Source organism: Lampris incognitus, chromosome 9 (genome assembly GCF_029633865.1).
Source record: "Lampris incognitus isolate fLamInc1 chromosome 9, fLamInc1.hap2, whole genome shotgun sequence".
Taxonomy (NCBI): domain Eukaryota; kingdom Metazoa; phylum Chordata; class Actinopteri; order Lampriformes; family Lampridae; genus Lampris; species Lampris incognitus.
The window spans coordinates 11,464,558-11,490,238 of NC_079219.1; the positions used below are offsets into that span (position 1 = coordinate 11,464,558).

The 25,681-nt window shown below is 45.8% G+C and overlaps 1 protein-coding gene across 1 annotated transcript; it reads left to right on the forward strand.

The window, feature by feature from the left end:
• The first annotated feature begins 6,469 nt into the window (after positions 1–6,469).
• bnipl (BCL2 interacting protein like) lies at positions 6,470–23,136 on the forward strand. Its single transcript, XM_056286661.1, has 9 exons — positions 6,470–6,602; positions 10,694–10,753; positions 12,792–12,856; positions 16,411–16,653; positions 17,282–17,494; positions 18,243–18,345; positions 20,940–21,071; positions 22,623–22,709; positions 23,034–23,136. The coding sequence occupies exons 1-9, from the start codon at positions 6,559–6,561 to the stop codon at positions 23,134–23,136; spliced, it is 1,050 nt and encodes a 349-aa protein (XP_056142636.1). The 5' UTR covers positions 6,470–6,558.
• The last annotated feature ends 2,545 nt before the right edge of the window (positions 23,137–25,681 follow it).

Sequence of the window (25,681 nt, forward strand, 5' to 3'; positions counted from 1 at the left end):
GGTCCAGTCATCTTGGCACATTGTCTCTCTTACCATTGCTGCATCATTTCTGTGAGGAACCTCGAGGTGATGACGATGACCTGGCTTTCATTTTCCGACCACATCATGGCTATCTCTTCTTTCTACTACTTTTTTTAGTACAACACCCAAAAAAGTCAGGCTGTATCTATCAGAACATGTTGCACAGGTCCTGGTCCAGGTTCTATTCATCTCTCTGTTATGCCCCTTTTTCACTGCATGGTACCGGCTCAACTCTACTCACTTTTGTTGGTTTTCCATTGGGTAAAAGTTAGGGATAGTACCTGGTACCAGGTACTTTTTTTGGTACCCCCTCCGTCGAGGTTCCAAGTGAGCTGAGCCGATACTAAAAGGTGACATGAAAACACAAATATAATGTTAAAGTAAAATGAATAAAATATAAATAAATATAAATAGATGTATATTTATTTGAATATAAATTGAGTCTTCAAAAAAAAAACTAGTCAACATGCCCACAAATGACCAGCAGGGCCTCACCGTGAGGGGATACTATCTGCAGTGGAAACGAAATCCCTAAAAGTAAAGTGAGTAGGGTCGAATAGAGTCGAGTTGAGCCAGTACCATGCAGTTGAAAAGGGCCGTTAAACTACTATCTAGCCCACACATACACAATGTTTTTTGAAATGGTGTTTTTCCTCCTTCGTTCTTAAAAAAAAGTTCTCGTCCACACAAGCACGGGTTAAAAAAAATCTCCGTTCGAATGAAAAATGCAAAAGCACATGCTATTCAACACACCACCAAGAGCATGCCAAACCAACAGGCGGTGATATAACCCTAACCTTAAAGCCATGTTGACCAGTTATAAGCCTGGAAAAGCCAACAACATGCCAAAAACTCCTTTTTCCCCTGTCAACACATCAACACTGAACATGGAGTTTCTGAAAATCTTCGAAATTAAATTGTGAAATTATTATCATTATATGATAAGAGTATTATGGAATTATAGATTATTGAAATTATTACTGAAAGTATTATGAAAATAATTCTAAAAAGCTAAAATGAAATAAAATACTTGATTTCCAAAAAATTGATTTATGAAAAATGGGACATTGCAGACTAAATTTGTGGTGTCCATAACCTTTCAAAAGCCACGTCATTTGCAGATGGAACAGGGGCAGGCTCTCTATGACACAGCAATGTAAAGCAGTGAAACCAGTTTATTCTTTAACAAGACCAAGTCCAAATCTAGTGTATGGCTGGACCACGTATGGTCAATGTTCAAAACTGTGGCCAGTTTGTCAGAGGGATAGTCAGTGATAGTGTCTATAATGTGAATTCCTGGATGTTAAATGTTCATCTGCAATTTTCTGTGGCATCCCAGTATTATTTGTTGTTAAAGTGTACTGAAGTAGCGTATCGCAGCACATGGTTAAGCTACATTCAAGTAAAAACAAAAAAGGTTATAAATACTGTTACAAGAACAGGACATTACACTTATCTTGGGATGTTTGATTTGAAAGAGAACTTAATTGTAAGTATACCTATTCTAATTATCTGTTAACTCCCCCTCCTCTTTCATCTGTTTCTATCTGCGGATGTCTCTTGTTTTTCTAAGACTCACTCTGTATTGACAGGCGAACTAACAAAGAATGGATTGCGGCCGCTGATAGCAGCTTGAATTGTGCATCACTTACAACCACTATCTGCTGGCTTAAGGTACGATTCACAAAAGATATTGTGCTAATGATATTACAGTGAAAACACACCCATAAAGTTTTGCAGCTGAGAGCAGTTTGCCCTTGTTTTGATCTGATTACAATTATCCATCCGATAGCATCTGGATGTGAGCCACTTCAGGCAATGATGCGGCACTGATGGCCTTCTTCTGGCCCTGACAAAATGGATGTGAGCCTGAAGTGGCCCACATGTACTACTACTACTACTTTCGGCTGCTCCCGTTAGGAGTCGCCACAGCGGATCATCCGTTTCCATCTGTCACACCAGCCACCTGCATGTCCTCCCTCACCACATCCATAAACCTCCTCTTTGGCCTTCCTCTTCTCCTCTTCCCTGGCAGCTCCATATTCAGCATCCTTCTCCCAATATACTCAGCATCTCTCCTCCACACATGTCCAAGCCATCTCAATCTTGCCTCTCTTGCTTTGTCTCCAAACCGTCCAACCTGAGCGGTCCCTCTAATATAATCGTTCCTAATCCTGTCCTTCTTCGTTACTCCCAGTGAAAATCTTAGCATCTTCAACTCTGCCACCTCCAGCTCCGCCTCCTGTCTTTTTGTCAGTGCCACTGTCTCCAAACCATATAACATAGCTGGTCTCACAACCATCTTGTAAACTTTCCCTTTAACTCTTGCTGATACCCTTCTGTCGCAAATCACTCCTGACACACTTCTCCACCCACTCCAACCTGCCTGCACTCTCTTTTTCACCTCTCTACTGCACTCCCCGTTACTTTGGACAGTTGACCCCAAGTATTTAAACTCAAATGCCTTTGTCACCTCCACTCCTTGCATCCTCACCATTCCACTGTCATTCACGCATAGGTATTCCGTCTTGCTCCTACTGACTTTCATTCCTCTTCTCTCCAGTGCATACCTCCACCTCTCCAGGCTCTCCTCAACCTGCACCCTACTCTTGCTACAGATCACAATGTCATCCGCGAACATCATCGTCCATGGAGACTCCTGCCTGATCTTGTCCGTCAACCTGTCCATCACCATTGCAAACAAGAAAGGGCTCAGAGCCGATCCTTGATGTAATCCCACCTCCACCTTGAACCCATCTGTCATTCCAACCGCACACCTCACCACTGTCACACTTCCCTCATACGTATCCTGCACCACTCCTACATACTTCTCTGCAACTCCTGACTTCCTCATACAATACCACACCTCCTCTCTCGGCACTCTGTCATAAGCTTTCTCTAAATCTACAAAGACACAATGTAACTCCTTCTGACCTTCTCTATACTTCTCCATCAACATTCTCAAAGCAAACATCGCATCTGTGGTGCTCTTTCGTGGCATCAAACCATACTGCTGCTCGCTGATCGTCACCTCTCCTCTTAACCTAGCTTCTATTACTCTTTCCCAAATCTTCATGCTGTGGCTGATCAACTTTATACCTCTGTAGTTGTTACAGTTCTGGACATCGCCCTTGTTCTTGAAAATCGGTACCAGTATGCTTCTTCTCCACTCCTCAGGCATCCTCTCACTTTCCAGGATTGTGTTAAACAATCTAGTTAAAAACTCCACTGCCATCTCTCCTAAACATCTCCATGCCTCCACAGGTCTGTCATCAGGACCAACTGCCTTTCCACTCTGAAGTGGCCCACATGTATAATAGCAAATATGGCCCAAATATGCCAAATCAAATGTGGGCCTTTTTTGGCAAAGATGCGGTGTTCTCGGCAACATGTAATCTGGATGTGACCCTGAAGTGGCCCGTGTGGTAAATGGTGAATATGGCTTGGCTGTGGCCCAGATCTGGCAAACAAGAGCAGACCACCCAAGTGCCATCATTCCACGTGGTATGTGGGCCAGATGAAAGTGTCGGGTGTGGGATGGGTACGGGTACGGGCCACAGCAATTTTGCTATCTGGGATGTGGAAAAGTATAAATGGCGGCTTTCCGCCAAGAACACAGCAGGCAGGTTCAATGTCTTCCTTGATGTCATCAAGTAGAGCAAGAATTGTTTGACCTGGCAACCTGTATTTGTGAATGATTTCAGTCTCAAGTTAAATCAATATGTGATATCCGTCCATTATCCAAACCGCTTATCCTGCTCTCAGGGTCACGGGCATGCTGGAGCCTATCCCAGTAGTCACTGGGGCAGCAGGCGAGGAGATATCCTGGGCAGGCCGCCAGGCCCTCGAAATATCCGCTCACGTGCATGCCTGGCATGATGATGCCTTTGCCTGGCTACAATCACTGCTGCCATGATCACTGGAAAGCCTGGGCGTCACTTACCATTAACTCTCTGAAGAAGCTAATAATTTCCCCTCCAGCTGCGTGTGGCTGTTAGCGCTGGTGTTTTGCAGTGAGGCTCATTTGCATAGAAAGGGGCCAATTTTGCGCCAAATGTATGCATATTACCTTATTTAAATATGTGTGAATAGCATCAGAGCACCGAGACGCTATTTGCTTGGCAGCACAGTTAGGGGTGCATATCACTCTTTGCAGGTGCTTTGAGAATTACATGGTTTCTTTTTGTCTTATTTGTGCAGGTTTAGCGGCCGCAAAAGCCACGTAATCTTTTTTTGTGAATTCGCCATGGAGTGATTTGTCAAAGTGATTGTTATATGGGTGCTTTAACTGTGCGTGCTCCCTCACACCTCTCGGTGCTTGGCCGACCAATCGTGTAACTTAAGTGACGTTGTTGGTCACCTGATCCAGCGGCCCAATTGTGTCAAACAAGGTCAGTCAGTCAGTTAGTCAGTCACGCAATCTGTCAGGTACATTCGTGTTTGTAGGGCTGGCCCACCGGTTGGTCCAGCCAAAAATAGCATATGGTGGAAGTAATGTTGAATAAAGGTGTGTACAACAATTACTTACAACAACTCTACAGCAAAAAGAAAAAAAGGAAGTTATCGAGTCAAGAAATCAAGGGAGATAGAGCCAGCCAAACAAAGGTGACCCTCTGCCGGGTGTTCAGTTGTTGGAGCTCTGTGATTTTAAAGGTTCATGACCGGCAGCCATCTTCCTTCTTGAACAGGTCACGTTGTTAATGCTATTCTACAAAAACTAATTAACCCTGAAGTTGCAACCTTTTAAACTCCACAGACCTGCATATTCCCGTCTTTTAGAGGTAATATTCATATTTAACACACACTACTTCACACATTTATTTTGTGATTTTATATTCAATAATACATTATTTTATGTTACTTCTTAGGTAAACATTAGGTGTTTGCAATCCTCTTCCTCCATGGGACCCTGGTGTCTTTGAATGGGTAAACTGGCTAAATAAATGCACTAGGAGATATGGCAATAATTACTCCTCAACAGGGAGGTTGGGCAATATGATTTAAATGTCTTAATTTTAAGAAACCACTTGTCTCCAAAAGGGGTCGCTGAAATCAACTAAAATGGGAACCCACACGGCACAACTTAAAGCCCCTTGTACTTCTGTTTTATCAAAATGCGTTGTACATATGTACATTGTATTTTACATACTACATGTCAAACAAATATACCAAACAGGTATACTCTTAAAAAAATGTATTGTACAAGAAAACATTTTTTAGATTTAGCAGCAAGTTTATTTTGATGACTTTAAAAGCAGCCCAGCTATCTCCAGCCTTTCTGAGAAAAAAACAGAATACTAATAAATACTAAATACTGTGACAAAATACTATTAAATAAATATTTTTTGCTCACTTTTACAGGGGGTCTCTCAGCCATCCTGTCCTTTTTTTAATGCCCACTAAAACAAAACGTCCAAGACATGGAAGACAAAAACGATGGACACAAAATCAAAAGTAACCAAAAGTCCCCCATATTAGCTTTACTCTTTTATTTTAAAGCAACACAGTATTATACAAACTTGGTATAAACAAATTAACAACAACACAACAGAAAAGGTAAGGTAAAAAATAAGTCTGTACACAGAAAAGTACACAACAATACAATGTTTTAGTGCTTTACAACAACAATCCAAAAATTTACCTGCAATTTTCATACCATTTAGTACTTCTGAAAAATGTCCAAATTTTATTCTTAATTGTTGTATATTTGGTCTCTTTTTGGAGTATTTATATTTATAGCTAATAATACTTTACATGTATTATGAAGAAATTCCAAGATTTACAAATTCTCTATATTAAATATTTTCTTCATAAAACAACTTTCTTTGAAGAAAAATTCAAAATACCAGCAAAATCATGTTTTATATAAATAAGTGCTATATAAATGTAAGGATTATTATTACTAATACAAAAATACATGAGTCATGGTTTCAATTTAATTTCCACAGACAATTTAACCATGCATGATCAGTATCATTTGTAAATTTAACTTGAGCTTCTTTACTCGGTGTTTGGTTAATGTGAAGGGCAGTAGGACCCCGTTGGCCATCCTCCATTCACACAACTTTGAGCTGTTACAGATTCAGTCAAAAAAAAAATTTTTCAAGAATAATTTCAGCTGTGTTTTTTGTTGATGGAGAGTCTAAAAACCACCTCATCCCTTTCTTTTGTCTGAGCTGTCACTTCCCAGGCTGAGAGAAGCTGTCAACATGCCGGGAAATGCAGAAAAACCTGTAGGGGCAGGAGAGAGAGAGAGAGAGAGAGAGAGAGAGAGAGAGAGAGAGAGAGAGAGAGAGAGAGAGAGAGAGAGAGAGAGAGAGAGAGAGAGAGAGCGAGCGAGAGGGCGAGTCAGCTTCAAGATAAGGACACTCATGCTCACACATTCACACCGCAAACACGAACAACACACATCCACCCACATCAGCTAGAACACAGACTGACTGAATGGCTGAATGACTGGTTGACTGTTGAAACATCGTCCATTTGCTTCATGTTCTGGTTGTCGTCTCTGTGCTGGAGCGGAGCCGGATACCAGAGATGGGAAGCTACAGCCAGGATATGGACCAGTATGTGCTGAACAGGTAAGATCCAAATGTGATTTTAGAGAACTTAAAATCCAGCACACTTTCATTTTTCACTGTGTGTGTGTGTGTGTGTGTGTGTGTGTGTGTGTGTGTGTGTGTGTGTGTGTGTGTGTGTGTGTGTACACGAGTGAGAGTTGGTAGAGAGTCAAAGTAGTTTCCTGAATTAAAAGGGAAGTGTACATATTCAAACTTGTTCTCTAAAGCTTGATGTGATGCATTGTTGTACAGGAAGGTCAGATGGGATGTTGGCATCACATGACTTCACGTCTGGGATATTTACCTTGAGGACATGCTTGTGTGAAGTGACTCACCCTGTACTAACAGAGGATGATCCCTGTGATAATAACTCTTTGACTTGTGAACTTTGTCGAGCTGTCTGTGAGGTGATGTGGTTCTGTTTAAAACGCATCCCTCACAGCCAGGGTGACGGATCACATGGCAGAGGTCTTGTGTCAGTGGAGCCGAGAGATTTCGGCCAATCAGGAAGTGTCATCTCAGCTGACTTCCTCCAGGCAGTCACTTAAGAAAGAGGAAGAAATTCTTTGAAAATGTGTATTGCTGTTTAAACACAACAGAGTACCACAACCAAGGGAGGTGTTCGCCTCTGATCATAACTGCTAGTAGTAGTAGTAGTAGTAGTAGTAGTAGTAGTAGTAGTAGTGCAGGTAGTCATCATAGTATATTGTGGTTGTGGTGGTAGTATTAGTGGCAGTAGTGGTGGTGTTAGGAGTAGTTGTCATACTATATTGTTGTGGTAGTAGTAATAGTTGTAGTTGCTGTACTAGTAATAACAGTAATCGCATTAGTAGTACTAACGATGGCATTATTAGTGGAAGTAATAGCAGTAGTTGTCAAGGAGCAGTAGGGGCCGTGTGCCGTGTGGTCAGACTGACAGATTTCAGACCTTTTCCATCAGCCTGGTTTCTCTGTGCTGAGTAGAGAACCTCATGTTTGAGCTCCACGCCGGAGGGACGATAAACATGTCGGCTCTGTTAGAGAGAGAGAGAGAGAGAGAGAGAGAGAGAGAGAGAGAGAGAGAGAGAGAGAGAGAGAGGAAGTCTGCTCCTTTCTCCTCCAGACAGAATCGCACATAACAACACGCTTCGCATCTCAAAGCCTTCCTTATGGGAACGCTGCACCGATCCATTCTTCATGCCGGATTTCTGTTCTTCACACTCGCCTTCAAACTTCACGGTGAAGTGTGGAGTTTGGTGGACTGTCCTGTTCTCAAACAGCAACGTCTCGAGGGTCCATTCCTGCAGCAGCGAAAGTTCCCATGAGCAAGAAACTGAACAGGTGGAGCTGACTGTGGACGAGCACATCAGCTAGGTGAACTGAACGCAAACTGAATCACGAGACTTGTTATGGACAGGTCACAGACAGGTCTGTGCGGGATGAGGTTTTCTGGTCAGAGGTCATGTGATCAGAGGTCATGTGAGAAACGGGAGAAAAGGGAGTCAGCCGTCACGTGAACGTGCATCCAAGATGTCGAATAAACCGTCCATCGCCACACAAGATCCTATTGACCCATCCGGCCATCCGTCACACCACACATTCATCCATCTCTCTATCCATCCATCCTTCAGCCATCGTCTAACGTCCATCCTTTGGTCGACATCTGCCATCCATCCCTGGATCCATCCATCAGACGGCTGGTGGTGAAGCTGATTCTCTTTTGTCTCATCCCTGACGAGAAAACCTTTCGTTCGCCTCTGTTTCCCTGCCCAGCAGACATTTTCCTCCTCCCTGTGAAGGAAAGAGGAGGAGAGAGGGAGAAAACCAAGCAGCTCTTGTTTCCTGAGGCTGTAGGACAGAACAGGAAAGAGGATCCTCCCTCCAGCAGCACACCTCCACAACAGGAGGGCAGGGTGCTCCGCCACACCTCCTTCCCCCCCGGCCTTCTCCTCATAGTTGATCCTTTGGGCGTGTGTGAAATTTATGACAAACCCAACTCGATTTTCAGGTATCGTCCTGCGTGACGATATAAATACTCATCACCAGAGGAAGAGGATAAGCACAACGCAACAGCTGACCTGATAGCTGTGATGTTGAGGGGCCAGCTGGCGTGCTGCACAGCCCCGCCCACTGTCTCCTCTACTTTAAGGACCGGTCGGGTCGCCCATAGAAAGTATTTATAATTAATGAGTTAATAAATGATTAACGGAACCGCCGGAGGCCATACAGGGAGGGTTGTAATGACGTCACAGCCAACAGGGGAACGTTCTGATGGCGGATCGGGCTCAGCTGGGCAAGGAGCCGGATCACACGAAGGAAGGATGGACCATCGATAAAATGTATAGATTTTAGAGGGCAGAAATGAATAAAATTGATAATGTTTGATAATCAGCCACGCTGTTGAGCTGGCCTGCGATAAAACCGCTTGTCCGGATGCTTTCAGCAGCGTCATGGCCGCCGCCGCCGCCGCGCGGTGGGGGGGTTGACCCGGCCGCTATCACGTGACTTTACGGTAGTCTCTGTGTGCGCGTCTATTGTTTGTTCGACCTGTTTTTCCTGTTTGCCGCTGCTGTCAGAAGAAGAAGAAGAAGAAGAAGAAGAAGAAGAAGAAGAAGAAGAGCAGCCGCCTCGGCTCCTTCTCAGGTGTTCCCACACGTCACTAAAGCAAAGACGCCGTGATTGGCTGCCGGTTGATGACGCACGCGGGTTGTTCTCGCTACCTGCGCTGGTCGCGAGCCCGCGCGGATGCAGATGACATGTGTCAAAACAGCGCAAACCGGGTTGAGTGAACGCGCAGCGGAGCGATGCCCCCGCCGCGTGTCTGTTAACCAGGTAGGTCCCCCCCCCTCCCCTCCTCCCCTCCCCCCTCCGTCCGTCCGTCCGTCTGTCGGTTCGTTTAAAGGCGTCGTCGGTGAACTCGACGAATAATAAGTAGTGGGGGGGGGAGGAGGGGGAAGGGGGGCGGATAAAGAGCCAAGACCAGTGTGATTTGATGGAGACTTAAGTAAAAGGATGTCTCCGTTCTAACAGAGTATCTGACCGTTTCCTTCTGATTGGCAGACTTGTTTTATTCCAGTCTGGGATATAAGAGACGCGCGGCCGAACCCCCCTATTTGTTTTTTCCCCCATTTTAAGTGTCCTTCAATTCCTGCCCGGCAGCGCCTGGAGGCACGGGAGACATCTTGGAAGGCGGAGATGTGTGTGGTGCAGCCGCTCACCATGGCCCCTTCACCTGCCTACACGCGTGGGTTACTAACGTGCAGCCTCTCTGCAGGAGCTCTTCCTGATCCTCCCCCCTACCTGTGTGTGTGGTGGTGGTGGTGGGGGGGGGGGGAGAGAGACTTTTTTGACTTTTTAAAAAAAAATAACTTTAATACATGGGCACACATTTACAGCACTTTTGAAGCGAAGACTCACAGAAAAAACATTGTCTGAAAAAGTCGCTAATTAATTCATCGTTCATCACTGAACGAATGACGTCATTATAACGCCACTGAGCAACCGTGCTCTTCATTCATTTATGAAACTCAAAGTCAGTTAAAACTCCGAGAGGTGAACACAGGGACGGTTCCGTCACGCTGTTTTCCTTCTGTCGTTTTCTTTCTGGTGATGTACGTATATTGACAGCTTAGCCTCGCCAGCAAGGAAGTTTAAAAGTTGTCACTTTGTTGCAATATTATTATTATTGTTATTATTATTATTTTGTATCCTGCTCCGAAAATAAAAGCAGTTTTAGACCACACTTCATTAAAGGAAGTAAACAATCTGAAACAGCAAAAAGTTCCCCAATTCTTCTGCAGTCTAAAAAGCAATGAAAAACAATATGAGAGAGAGAGCGAGAGGGAGGGGAGAGGGGGGGAGGAGAGAGAGAGAGCGAGGGGGAGGAGGGGGGGAGCGAGAGAAGGTGGTGGAGCAATGCTCTCTGTCTGCTGCATGTATAGGTTGTGTTTAAACAAGGTCAGGAGAGCCGCCTTCTTTCTTTCTCATTTTTATTTATCCAGTAAGAGTCAACTAGCGACCCATGTGTGTGTGTGTGTGTGTGTGTGTGTGTGATTGTGTGTGTGTGTGTGTGTGTGTGTGATCACCCATGTGTGCTCCGGTCTTATTGGTGGGGGGTGGGTTTGTCCCCGCAGGGCTCCGGAGGCCAGCGTCATGGAGCTGAGTGAGGAGTGGCAGGATGAGGAGTTCCCCAGGTCGGTGTGACCTTTGACTTATTGACCTTCGCCCCACAGACCAAAACCAACTACTGCTCCAATGCACATTATTTAAATGGATGAGCGAGCTCGTCAGAAATACTGTGTGTTGACTGATCAGGAATGCTGGTGATGTAAAGCTTAACAGAGGTTTTGTATGCAGATGCCTGCAGGACCTCTTGGAGATGTGTGGGGGGTGGGGGTGGGGGGGCAGGGCCGGCTCATGACGTTAATGGGCCTAGGCCTCGCCTCTGTTTTGGTCGGGCGTCCCTACAGACACAGTTGGTCGTGTCTGCGGGTGGGAATCCGGATGTGGAAGTGTTTTCTTGTTTGCTGCACTAGCGCCTCCTCTGGTCAGTCGGGGCACCTGTTTTGGGGGGGAGGGGGAACTGGAGGGGATAGTGTGATCCTCCCACGCACTACGTCCCCCTGGTGAAACTCCTCACTGTCAGGTGAAAAGAAGCGGCTGGCGACTCCACATGTACCGGAGGAGGCATGTGGTAGTGTGCAGCCCACCCCCCCCCCCCCGGATCAGCAGAGGGGGTGGAGCAGCAACCGGGACGGCTGGGAAGAGTGGGGTAATTGGCCAAGTACAATTGGGGAGAAAAAGGGGGAAAATCCAAAAGAAGAGATGAGCGATGAACGACATGAGAGTGTTGGATTGAAGGGCAAGGAACGGATGATCTGTTCTGATTTAAAAATGCCACATGTTGGGTTTATTTTTAGCTTTCCTGAGGTATAATATGACTGATGACTATCATAACACGACTAGTAAATACAATCTGATTGGTAATTACCATAATATGACAAATAAATATCTTGATGATGTGACTGGGCAATATCATAACATGACTAGTATCGTAATATATCTAGCAAGGATCATAGTATGAGTAGTGGCCTAGTGTGACTAGTTAACATCATAACATGACAAGTGAATATCATAATATAACTAGTAAACATGATGTAAGGCGGCACGGTGGTGCAGTCGCCTCACAGCAAGAAGGTCCTGGGTTCGAGCCCCGGGGTAGTCCAACCTTGGGGGTCGTCCCGGTCCATCCTGTGTGGAGTTTGCATGTTCTCCCCGTGTCTGCGTGGGGTTCCTCCGGGGGCTCCGGTTTCCTCCCCCAGTCCAAAGACATGAAGGTCAGGTGAATCGGCCGTACTGAATTGCCCCTAGGTATGAATGTGTGTGTGTGTGTGTGTGTGTGTGTGTGTGTGTGTGTGTGTGTGTGTGTGTGTGTGTGTGTGTGTGTGTGTGTGTGATGGCCTGGCGGCCTGTCCAGGGTGTCTCCCCGCCTGCCTGCCGCCCAGTGACTGCTGGGATAGGCTCCAGCATCCCTGAGAGCAGGATAAACAGTTCAGATAATGGACGGACGGATGGAAATATGATATGACTGGTAGATATAATGTGAGTAGTAGTTGACAGTCAGTGGTACTGCAGCCCCCCCCCGACACACACACACACACACACACACACAAACACTCCAGATTTCTCCATTTCATAATACAGGAGTCGGACCGGCTGACTGGTTGTGTTGTTGTTGGTCTCAGACTCACGGTCCTCAGTAAACCACACGGCCATCCCAGTAACCGGATTTCCACTGAGGGTGATGGATAATGGCACACGGTGCTGGCTCTGCCTTTCTATTTCTGCTCGTTTGTCGATACACAACACCGTTTAAGGAAACACTCATTTCCCGGTGGCTTTAAATCCAGCTCACCTTCAGCAGCCCAGACCCTCAGCATCTTTTCTGAACCACGTCCCGATCTGGATTCATTCAGTCTGTGGTTATGTAACAAGTTTCAGTCTGTTACTCTTAACAGTTTTCTGACATGAAAACAAAAACAAATTATTAAATCTGTAAAAGTGTTGCTGTGCTGTGGATGACGGGGTCCTGATAACAATTTTATTGATTTTCAATAATGAATTTTATTTTATGATAGCAATAGTTTATCGGAGTAGGTGCCATTTTGGCTGTAGAAGTGAAACGGTGTACATTTATTGTCTGATGATGTGATGTGACTCTGTGTGCTCCAGGCCTCTCCCAGAGGATTCTGGGATTCCACAGGAGGAGAGCCCAGCCACCAGCAGCGACAGACCAGGTGAGCTGGATCAGCCTTCGTAGCTAACTTCTGTTGTTCAGGAAGGCTTGGGGGGGGGGGGGGGGTCGCAAAATCAGGGTAGAAAACCATCCATCCATCCATCCGTCCCTCTGTCCATCCATCCGTCCATCTGTCCGTCCATCCATTATCCGAACCACTTATCCTGATCTCAGGGCTGCAGGGATGCTGGAGCCTATCCAAGCAGTCACTGGGCAGCAGGTGGGGAGACACCCTGGACAGGCCACCAGGCCATCACAGCCCCCCCCCCCCCCCCACACACACACACACACACACACTCATACCTGGGGACAATTTTTAGTATGGCCGATTCACCTGACCTACATGTCTTTGGACTGTGGGAGGAAACCGGAGCCCCTGGAGGAAACCCACGCAGACACGGGGAGAGCATACAAACTCCACACAGGATGACCCAAGGTTGGACTACCCCGGGGTTCGAATCCAGGACCTTCTTGCTGTGAGGCGACCGCGCTAACCACTGTGTCACCGTGCCGATGAAACATTTCTCTCAGTAAACGTTGTGTCCAGATGAACTGATTCAACTTTGTTATTTCCTTACCTGGATTACTGAGCATGCATAAAGACACTCATTAGTTTTCATTTCCTCATTTTGATGTAGATTTTTTTTTTTTGGGGGATTTTCTCTTCAATATTTTTGTGGTATTCATGGACGGGATCTCAAGGCGCAGCCAAGGTGAGGAGTGTGTCCGTTTTGGGAACCTCAGAATTGCATCTCTGCTCTTCGCAGATGGTGTGGTTTTGTTGGCTCCATCAGAACGCGACCTCCGGCGTGCACTGGGGCGGTTTGCAGCTGAGTGTGAAATGGCCGGGATGAGAGTCAGCACCTCCAAGTCTGAGGCCGTGGTTCTCTACCGGAAAATGGTGGATTGCTTCCTCCGGATTGGGGATGAGTTGTTTCCTCAAGTGAAGGAGTTCAAGTATCTCGGGGTCGTGATGTTCACGAGTGAGGGTAGGATGGAGCAGGAGATTGACAGGTGGATTGGTGCAGCATCAGTAGTAATGTGGACGTTGTACCGGACCGTTGTGGTGAAGAGGGAGCTGAGCCGGGAGGCAAAGCTCTCAATTTACCAGTCAATCTTTGTTCCAACCCTCACCTATGGTCATGAGCTTTGGGTAGTGACCGAAAGGGTGAGATTGGGGATACAAGCGGCTGAAACGAGTTTCCTCCGTAGGGTGTCTGGGCTCAGCCTTAGAGATAGGGTGAGGAGCTCGGACCTCCGGAGGGAGCTCGGAGTAGAGCCGCTGCTCCTTCACATCGAAAGGAGCCAGTTGTTCGGGCATCTGATCAGGATGCCTCCTGGGCACCTTCCTTTGGAGGTTTTCCAGGCACGGCCAACTGGGAGGAGACCCCGGGGTAGACCCAGAACTCGCTGGAGGGACCACATGTCCAATCTGTCCTGGGAACGCTTTGGGATCCCCCAGGAGGAGCTGGAGGGCATTGTGGAGAAGAGGGACGATGACTGGAGGGCCCTACTTAGCTTGCTGCCACCGCGACCCGACCCCGGAGAAGCAGCTGATAATGAGATGAGAGGAGAGGAGAGGAGAGGAGAGGAGAGGAGAGGAGAGGAGAGGAGATGAACCCCCCCTTTTTTTTTTCTCCAATTGTACTTGGCTAATTACCCCACTCTTCTGAGCTGTCCCGATCACTGCTCCACCCCCTCTGCCAATCTGGGGAGGGCTGCAGACCACCACATGCCTCCTCCGATACATGTGGCGTCGCCAGCCGCTTCTTTTCACCTGACAGTGAGGAGTTTCGCCAGGGGAACATAACGCATGGGAGGATCACACTATTCCCCCCACTTCCCCCTCCCCCCCAAACAGGTGCCCCAACTGACCACAGGAGACGCTACTGCAGCGACCAGGATACACACCCACATCCGGCTTCCCACCTGCAGACACGGCGAATTGTGTCTGATGTCCGACCAAGCCGGAGGTAACACGGGGATTCGAACCGTGATCCCCGTGTTGGTAGGCAACGAAATAGACCAGTACGCTACCCGGACGCCCCTTTGGGGTAGATTTTAAGTGAAGGGTGCACTAACGGACTGGAGCTAATGCAATCTGACAACACTGTGGGCTCGCTTCTGGACTTTTTAAAGACTCCTATGTGAATACACTCTAGTTTAGGAAACCTGTTGTGTAATTTTGTTTGACCCACCATCTGTTCGAGAAAAGTTTATTTTTTATTTATTTTTTTATTTTTATTTTGATATACTTTATTAATCCCCATGGACTATATTGTAATTAATGCATTTCACCTTAAAGTATTAAACGTGGGGTGTCCGGATAGAGTAGCGGTCTATTCCGTTGCCTACCAACACGGGGATCGTCCGTTCGAATCCCCGTGTTGCCTCTGGCTTGCTTGAGCGTCCCTACAGACACAATTCACCGTGTCTGCGGGTGGGAAGCCGGATGTGGGTATGTGTCCTTGTTGCTGCACTAGCGCCTCCTCCGGTCGGTCGGGGCGCCTGTTTTGGGGGGAGGGGGAACTGGGGGGGAATAGCGCGATCCACCCACACTCTACATCCCCCTGGAGAAACGCCTCACTGTCAGGTGAAAAGATGTAGCTGGCGACTCCACGTGTATCGGAGGAGACGTGGTAGTCTGCAGCCCTCCTGGATCGACAGCGGGGTGGAGCAGAGACCGGGACAGCTTGGAAGAGTGGGGTAATTGGCCGAGTACAATTGGGGAGAAAAAAAGTTGAACATAACCTGTGCTTTATAAAGTGAAAGATCTGTTATCACAGCAGTAAGAAGAATCCAGTCCATTTTGCAGAGAAAAATGACACACTGAACTTATTGTTGCTAGTATTGTTATTGTACTACAGTATTGTTGCTAGTATTGTTATTGTATTACAGTATTGTTGCTAGTATTGTTATTGTATTATAGTATTGTTGCTAGTGTTGTTATTGTATTACAGTATTGTTGCTAGTATTGTTATTGTATTATAGTATTGTTGCTAGTATTGTTTTTGTATTACAGTATTGTTGCTAGTATTGTTATTGTATTATAGTATTGTTGCTAGTATTGTTATTGTATTATAGTATTGTTGATAGTATTGTTATTGTATTACAGTATTGTTGCTAGTATTGTTATTGTATTACAGTATTGTTGCTAGTATTGTTATTGTATTATAGTATTGTTGCTAGTGTTGTTATTGTATTACAGTATTGTTGCTAGTATTGTTATTGTATTACAGTATTGTTGCTAGTATTGTTATTGTATTATAGTATTGTTGCTAGTGTTGTTATTGTATTACAGTATTGTTGCTAGTATTGTTATTGTATTATAGTATTGTTGCTAGTGTTGTTATTGTATTACAGTGGTGTTGCTAGTATTGTTATTGTATTACAGTATTGTTGCTAGTATTGTTATTGTATTACAGTATTGTTGCTAGTATTGTTATTGTATTATAGTATTGTTGCTAGTATTGTTATTGTATTACAGTATTGTCGCTAGTTAGTAAAGATATCACATTACCAACATCACCCTGTTCATCATCCTTCACCCCTTAGCTCCACCCACCAGCCTGGCCCTCACAGGGGTAATAGAGGGCAGGGCGAAGAAGCGTCTGACGGCCCCGACCTTGAGCCTGACACTGAGCGCTGGGTCCCACGATGAAGGCTTCTCCACCGCTGCTCTCTCTGCCTCCCCCGATGACACGTCGTCCCTGGACATCAACCTGGAAGCCCTGGAGACGCCGTCTGAGAGCGAATCCTGCAACTTCCCTGGCAGCCTGCACGAACTGGAGTGGGAGGGTGAGAGAGAGAGAGAGAGAGATGGAGATGGAGAGAGGGAGAAAAAAGAGAGACAGACAGATGAAGAGAAAGAGAGATTGGGTGACAGGAGAGACAGAGACACAGAGGGAGAGTGATATAGACGGAGAAAGAGACAGATGAAGAGAATGAGAGAGAGAGCGAGAGATGGAAAAGAGAGAGAGGGAGAGAGAGAGACATAAAGAGACACAAATGCAAAGGGCGAGAAAGGGAGAGACACACTCATGAGGGAGAGAGAGACAGATGGTGTGTCTGTCCTGGGGAGGATAGTCCTGTAGACAGCTCTTCTTCTCTTATGTTATCTGTTGAATGCAGGACTCTGAATTGGAGAAGCGTTATAATTTTTGTAGCACTGTAAAAAATGTTGGCGACAGATTTTGGGAATCAGCTAATCACACTGAGTAGCAGCCGGGGCGGTCCGCTTACATCTGTCTATAACACCTGTCTGATGTCAGGCCAAACTCTGATTCCACCCCAGTTTGTTATCTGCACCTGAGTTAAGATGTCTCAACTCATGCTAACCTGGCTGTTAATAGGGGTGCATGTCGATATGGTGGCGATTAGGCTAACACCCTCCAGACTCTGACCTTTGCCCTCTGTCACCCTGCAGACGACCTCCCTCGGCTGGGTATGAGTGGGTCTGGCGGCGGGTCAGGGGGTCTGGCTAATTCCTCAGGGGTGGAGCATGCTGAGATGGGTTCTCTGGAGCTGGACCAGGTGGACAGTAAGGGGCGCCGATGGAGGAGGTTCTGCATCACAGGACAAGAGTTCCACGTCAACATGAGCGTCCTGGAGCCGTACCTGCAGGTCCTGTCCCATGGAGGTGAGCCGTGTCCGGAAAACCAGTTCTGCACAATCTGAGTTAAAAATCCCTCTTAATGTCCCACGTTGTAAGGTACATTTGTCCTTTACTGTTACCTTTAGCGACATCAGGTTACACACAGTAGTGTAAGATCAGCCCAATGTTGAGGATAGCCAACGTGGAGGACTTTTTTTTTCTTTTTTTGAGGAAATGACAAGATATTCTTTGGAAAACAACAATAGACACAAAGAACGTCTTCAAGCCACATCACATTTGTTGTGTCCACCAATAAACAAAATGGAAATTACACTACAGACATTGCTAAGCTATCAACTTGTCCATATTGGTACTCTCACTGTAATTCAGCGATTTACCATACAGCTGGCCTTCCAGGGAGAGTCATGATGCTAACAATACTGCTGTGGTTACCAAAAATAAACACTTTGCCCACACTGCCGGCAACTGGAAAACACAACTGTCTAATGTAGTTATGGAAGATTTCCAACAAGATTTCCCGAAAAGGTAAAGCACCAGCTGTGCCTGACCAGAGACTCTGGTGGCGAGCCACAAGGTGTACTAGATCACCTAATGGTAGAATTTGAGCCCGAGTGTCTCAAAACGTCTAATAGATGGAAAACTTGGTGACGTCTATTCATTTTAAGTCCCGTTAGTGGGACTTCAAATCCAGGTCACATAATCTGATGACCATCTCATGCCTGAGAAAGTGGGTGAGCGCCATATGAGCTATCTGTTTGTGATTGGTTGTCAGGTTACTATGACGATGGTATGAATGCCATCATCCTGTTCTCCTCCTGCTACCTGCCTGAGAACTCTGTGGAAAACTACGACTACGTCATGGAAAACCTGTTCCGGTCAGTACTACATAAAGACACACTGGGAAAAAAACCCAGCAATTTGTGGTATCGTGTTTGTAATAGAAAATGGTGGTGTCAAATGATGTACTGGCCTGCTGGGGCTGTTAAGAACTGAGCCGGGATGCGCTGATGTTGAACAGTTTTACTAGTCACCGCTGCACAATTTGCACGGCACTGACGTTCACACTGTATATATATATATGTGTATATATATATATATATATATATGCATGCATGAGTGAGTATATGTGGTGTTAAAAGTGTTTGGGTGTGTATGTCTGGAAGTAAAAATCCCATTCATAATCACCGTAAGGAATTTTATTATTCACAGTACAAGGCAACATCTACTTTGGCTAGCAGCATGTTCCGCCATGTTGTCTCTCTGCTTTTTCAGGGATGAAGAGAAGACAAATCATAAGACTCAACAATATATATAGAGATAGATAGATAGATATAAGAATGCATAAAAGATTAAATATACATGCTCACAAGAGTTGATTGAAACTGATTTATAGCGAGGGAAAGGAACTTGTCATCATTTGCAATGCTTTATGGGATGAGTAGTTCCTTCCCTCTTAAAATACATGAAATACACAGTGTTGTACCTTTGTCTTTTTAACTGTTTTTTCATATATAATATTTTTATTTTTTTTCTGCTTGGAGTCAATTCATAAAAGCCCATATTTCATCTCGTAGCAGGTAGGATGGGCTCAAGGCGTACAACTCTTTACATAAGAATTTTCTGAAATGTCTGACAAAAATGAATAGGAAATGTATTTCCGCAACCTGGGCTGCTGGAAAAGTAGGGGGGGGGGGGTCACTTTTCAGCTCTATCAGTGAGTAGCCAAGTATGCAGAAGCTTAACACGCTGAGAAGCATATCTGGAACAAGATAAAAAGCAACACTGACCCCTGGTGGCTTCTTCTGAGAAGAACAGTAACGTTTGGTTTCACCAGTGGTATAAACAGCATGCACATGCAAATGCTACTGTTCTTTTCAGAAGACGAAAAGGAGAGTAGCAGGAGATAAAGGGAAGGTTTACAAGATGGTAGTGAGACCAGCTATGTTGAAGATGCTAAGATTTTTGTTGGGAGTGAGGAAGGAGGACAGGAATAGGAACGAGTATATTGGAGAGACAGCTCAGGTTGGACAGTTTGGAGACAAAGTAAGAGAGACAAGATTGAGATGGTTTGGACATGTGTGGAGGAGAGATGCTGGGTATATATGGGAGAAGGATGCTGAAGATGAAGCTGCCAGGGAAGAAGAGAAGAGGAAGGCCAAAGAGGAGGTTTATGGGTGTGGTGAGGGAGGACATGCAGGTGGCTGGTGTGACAGAGGAAGATGCAGAGGACAGGAAGAGATGGAGATGGATGATCTGCTGTGGCGCCCCCTAACGGGAGCAGCTGAAAGAAGTGGAAGATATATTTAGCATGCACGTGTACAGCAGACAGCCTTCATAATATCCTAAAAAGGAAGAAAAAAAAGGTTTTGTCTACCAACATAAACAGGTTACTTAGAATAAGCAGTGAGACGGAGAACTAATATCACACAAACTTTATAAACTATCACCGTGTGGATCGTGTCCTTGGCTGTAACTAACTCAACCATTACGTAACGTGCTTGTTATGTATAAACCGAATGCCGATGGTATTCAATAATAGAGTTCAAGTCCAAAATAGATATTGTGTGGCCAATTAGAAATGCTATTGACATTTGAATTTTCTCTTGACACACAGTTAAACTGAGGGGGGATACAGTTTGGGGAAACTCCAGGAGAATTCTTCATTAAAGTCTGAACTAAAGCTATAGACAGCTACACAGCAATTAACCAAGGGAAGCATTACAGGCAACCGTTTTTAGCAGAGGTGAGACCAAGTCTTTTTTTCCCCAAGTCACAAGTAAGTTTCAAGTCTTGGCACTCATGTCTCAAGTCAAAACAGACAAGTCCCAAGTCGAAACAGACAAGTCCCAAGTCAAAACAGACAAGTCCTAAGTCAAAACAGACAAGTCCCAAGTCGAAACAGACAAGTCCCACGTCAAGTCCCAAGTTATAAACTTTGAGTTTCAAGTCCTAAACAAGTCATTATGCACTCATCAAATTTAATACCATTTCAAAATGTTATACTAAATAAATTAAATTTACTCATATCGCTTTTTAAAAAAAAAGTATTTATTACGTATTGATTCAAAGTGGCTCGATTACGGAAACGAAGAGCTGATTGGCTGCACACCTATTAAAAAGCGTTTTAGCTTTGGGCTTAGAGAAGGCATCAACTCTTTCAGGTCAAAAGGCTGTGAAGTCATTACAAGTCAAGTCATGAGTCATTGGTGTTAAAGTCAAAGTCGAGTTGTAAGTCTTTTTCAGTTTTGTCAAGCCTGAAGTCATCAAATGTGTGACCCGAGTCCAAGTCAGGTACTGAGGTCCACACCTCTGGGTTTTACCATTTGGTCTGTAGCAAACTTTGAATGAATAGAACCGTTCAGCTCTTTACTCATGGACCACTCGAGGATGACTATGATGATGATGATGGACGTGTTCTGCTCTGAAAACACATGATGATTATAATCAGTGTATGTGTGGTCCTCTGCAGGTACATTGTTGGGACGTTGGACCTGATGGTATCGGAGAACTACATCCTGGTGTACTTGTGTGGGATGGCTCAGAGGAACAAGATGCCAGCCATTAAGTGGTTGCGACAGTGTTACACTTCCATAGACAGACGGTACCAGACATGATCTTATTAAGACACTTCAGTTTTAACATCGTAAACACCCTCCCTGTGTGTGTGTGTGTGTTAAGGTAACCAGATTTTCAAATTTGCAAAGTCCCAAACAGGGACACTGACAAGGCATAATGTGCATCCTAATTCCTTCAGCGACTGGTTCATTAGCAGCTCTGTCACACATTTGTCTTTTGCTTAACTTGAATTTTAGCTAATTATCATTGACATTTTAGAATTTTGTACTGATAACGAGGGCTGTCAATTACATTTTAGCACCTTTATGGCATGATAAGCTGTAATTAATCACAATTAACAAAAATGGGGAAAAAAGTCTAAGGGAATGTAAAGAGGAAATACAGGACAAAATGTTTATGAGGGGGTCTGGGTGGTGTGGCGGTCTGTTGCCTACCAACACGAGGGATCGCCGGTTCCAATCCCCGTGTTACCTTCGGCTTGGTCGGGCGTCCCCACAGACACAATTGGCCGTGTCTGCGGGTGGGAAGCCGGTTTTGGGTATGTGTCCTGGTCGCTGCACTAGCGCCTCCTCTGGTCGGTCGGGATGCCTGCTGAGGGGGAACTGGGGGGAATAGTGTGATCCTCCCACGCGCTACATCCCCCTGGTGAAACTCCTCACTGTCAGGTGAAAGGAAGCGGCTGGCGACTCCACATGTATCGGAGGAGGCATGTGGTAGTCCGCAGCCCTCCCCGGATCGGCAGAGGGGGTGGAGCAGCAACCGGGACGGCTTGGAAGAGTGGGGTAATTGGCCGGGTACAATTGGGGAGAAAGAAGGGGGGCAAAAATAAATAAATAAAATGTTTTATGGGAACTAATAAGTAGGGCCTACTTATCAGTCATGGGAGTTTTCAATTACGCTGAATTGACGTTCTTACCCTGGCGCTGGCGTGTGGCGGGGCAGGTACCATCACCAGTAGAGTTTGCCGCTAGTTAGCTTGACCTGTAGCTAGACTGTATTGTTGCTGCAAAGACTGTTCATCACTCCACTGTGCATCTTAACTTGGTTTAATCAAGAAGTTTTTATCTATTCTTTATTGAAAAGGAACCTGAGAACCAGACAGCACATTCTGATTGACACCCATCAACTAGTCAGTGACATGAGGCGCTAGTTTTCTTCTGCGTGACTGCTGATTTGATGTGTGGCCTGTTTTATCTTTTATCACGTTCTCATGAAAGCTGGTATCTTGAGGGGAGAACCTGCTGAAACTGACCAAGGGTCTCATTTATACAACAGTGCATGGGATCCTTACTAAAAGTACGTGCGCACACACAAAAAAAAAAAATTCAGACTTAAATGTGAGAGAGGCATCATTATACAATCTGGCTTTACCTCACCAACTGCGGTTACGTACAGGTGCGCACATTCTCCCGTCAAACTTGTTTTTATAGATCACAAATGTTGCGTGGGAAGTGGCGGACGCCTCTTTCAGGCTCCGTTTTGTGCGCACGCAATGGTTATAAATGAAACCCCAGCAGGTCTTTTCCCGGTCACACCGGGACGACTGGTCAGCCTTGTGTGTGTGTGTTTTCTCCAGGCTAAAGAAGGACTTGAAGGGGCTGTTGGTGGTCCATCCTGCCTGGTACATCAAGGCGCTCATCACGCTGGTCAAACCCTTCATCAGGTCTGTTCCCTTGAAAGAAATAAACGAGCCATAGGATGACAGAATGAGTATCCATCTATCTAGCGAGCTGTCTGTCTGTCTACTTCTGTTTCTGATTACTTCATTAACGTAGACTATATTGCTTAAATGTGTTATCAAGCCAGATCGGTGCTCTCTTGGGAATGCGGGAGCTAAATTTAAGGTTTCCAACCCAATTGTAGACCGTTGTTTGTTGGTATGGTAAAGAGACCGGAAATGTGATTTGGCACAATAGAAATCGACTTGACTTCTGTCTGATATCGACTGGTGAGGTGTTCCTGTTGACCTCTCTGCTGTCCTTCACAGTGATAAGTTCAGCAGGAAGATTCGATTCATCCACAGCCTGAAGGAACTGTCGGAGTTCATCCCGACAAACCAGCTCCAGATTCCAGACTGCATCCGAGAGTAAGAGACAGAATCACATGAACACACGGCCTTTATACCAGACCGCTCTTTAGCTTGACTGATCAGTCAGTAAGTTCTGGAGAAGAACCACCGACTGCTTCTGCTGTATAAAGTAACGATGGTGTGAGGAAGTGTGCGACTAAACACATTTCAAAGTCATATGACAGGAGATGTATGTGTTTGCACTGTGTGCAGAAATGGTCACACACACCCTACAAAGAACTCAGTGTTTTCACACTCACTGAGCGGTATCACCACACACAGTGTGTGACTTTATTCTTCCGTCAGGGGAAATTCACTGGTAGACATGGACTGACAGCGAGATGAGTGCTGTCCAGCAGCCTGGTGCTTTTGGTGTGTGTGTGTGTGTGTGTGAGATGCAGCGAGGTGAGTTCTGGTTCGCTGCTGGTGGGAAAGGGTGAGAGTCACCAATTTCACAAGAAAACACCAGCGAGGAAGAGGAGGAGACATTTTAATCTTCAGTCATCAGGCTGAGACTTCACGGTTACTCACATCCCGGCTGACATGTCCGACTCATTTTCCCCAAAAGCCTGCCAGCTCCCAGACGCCTCTGAATTGAGTCTGTATAGTGCCTCATCTGTGGAGACACGTGTCTAAGCGCTTCACAGATAAAAGACGAGAAAAAAATAAAGAGTAAAAGGATAAAAGAGGGGTTTTAAAAACCTCGATGGAAGGGGCAGTTCTGAGAAAGCGTGGGAGGGAGGCGTGGGGGGAAGAGTAGGGGGATGTGGAGATGCGGGGAATAGCTAGAGCGGAGAGAGCGTGAGGTCAGTGAGGTAACTGGGGCTTTAGCCATTTAAGGCTTTTTAGGTCAGGAGGAGGACTTTGAAATGGATCCTGTAATGGACTGGGAGCCAGGAGAGTACGGGGGTTTTGTGGGCTGACTTTTCTGAGGACTCTGGTGGCACTGTTCTGAATGAGGTGTAGATGGCTGATAGATTTGACTGGAAGACCGGCGAGAAGGCTCTGCCATAATCAGGTCGGGAGAAGGTTAGGGCAGGGAAGTCGGTCTGGATCTGGTTTTAAGGTGAAGAAGGAAATCTCCCGGGTGTGTTTGATACAGGCTTGGACTGAGAGTGTGGAGTCGAACTTAACGCCAAGACTGGTCACGACAGAGGAGGGGGGAATGGACTGTTGTACTGGTTTGTGCTACTGGCCTCGTGGTTAGCACCGTTGCCTCACAGCAAGAAGGTCCTGGGTTCGAACCCCAGGCAGGTCATCCCAGGTCCTTTCTGTGTGGAGTTTGCGTGTTCTCCCCGTCCGTGTCTGTGTGGGTTTCCTCCCACCATCAAAAAGACATGCATGTTAGGGTTTGTCATGGCAGTTACTCAGTTCCACTCTGACATTACATGAGGGGCGAGACAAAAATCTCTTATGCCTCTTTTCCCCTGCATGGTGCCGGCTCGACTCAACCCTACTCGCCCCCAGATGCCAAGGGGCCAAGTACCAGGTACTTTTTTTTGGGTACCACCTCCGTCGAGGTTCCAAGTGACCTGAGCTGATACTGAAAGGTGACATGACAATACCACTATAAACAAATAATTTAAATATAAATTAAAATCTTTAAAAAAAAAAAAAAACTAGTCAACTCGCCCACAAATGACCAGCAGGGCTTCGCCGTGAGGGGATACTATCTGCAGTGGAAAACAAAATCCCAAAAAGTAAAGCGAGTAGAGTCGAATAGAGTCGAGTTGAGCCAGTACCATGCAGTGGAAAAGGGGCATTACGGTATTGTCACACTTTAATATATGTTCATGAACATGACACACACACAAGCCTAGATGCTTGAATGCGCACCGATCAATACAGTGCCGTCTCTCTTATAGGGCAGTTGTCTGTTCTTCCCGGCCTTACCTCATGTCTTCCAGCTCTCATCCCACCAAGGCCACTTCTCCAGTTAGGGTGTACAGACTCACTCCACTCAGGGAGTCTCCCACACGTTCCTCTGCTATCACCCAACAGTAGGCCTTTATCTGTACACCTGGAGAAGACACCTTATAAGACTACTGTTGTTCTGCCACACGTGGACTTTAAGCATCTATATAAGCAGTGTAAAATAAAGTTAAATATGGTATAGGTCATACATGGTGAAAGACTCAAAGTAAGCAAACCAAGTATGAATTGCCCCCACAACCCCCCTTTTTGATTACTTTTAATCAATAACAAATCGTCTGGATGAAGCAAAATGAGAACATGACAGTGGTTGTACATCCTGGGGATCGTCTTACCTCACACATAATAACCGTGATGCTGGTGCCCGGGTAGCGTAGCGGTCTATTCCGTTGCCTACCAGCATGGGGGATCGCCGGTTCGAATCCCCATGTTACCTCCGGCTTGGTCGGGATCCCTACAGACACAACTGGCCGTGTCTGCAGGTGGGAAGCTGGATGTGGGTAGGTGTCCTGGTTGCTACACTGGCGCCTCCTCCGGTCGGTCGAACATCTCACCCCACGCTTGACCAGAAATAAGTAAAAGACTCGAGAAGTTATTTACACTAATCTGAGTAGACACACTGCGAAGACCCCAGT

Coding starts and splice junctions, on each gene's coding strand:
- bnipl (XM_056286661.1), top strand. CDS start 6,559: ATGGGAAGCTACAGCCAGGATATGGACCAGTATGTGCTGAACAG. Junction 16,654..17,281: donor GCACGAACTGGAGTGGGAGG/GTGAGAGAGAGA, acceptor GTCACCCTGCAG/ACGACCTCCCTCGGCTGGGT. Junction 18,346..20,939: donor GTCATGGAAAACCTGTTCCG/GTCAGTACTACA, acceptor GGTCCTCTGCAG/GTACATTGTTGGGACGTTGG.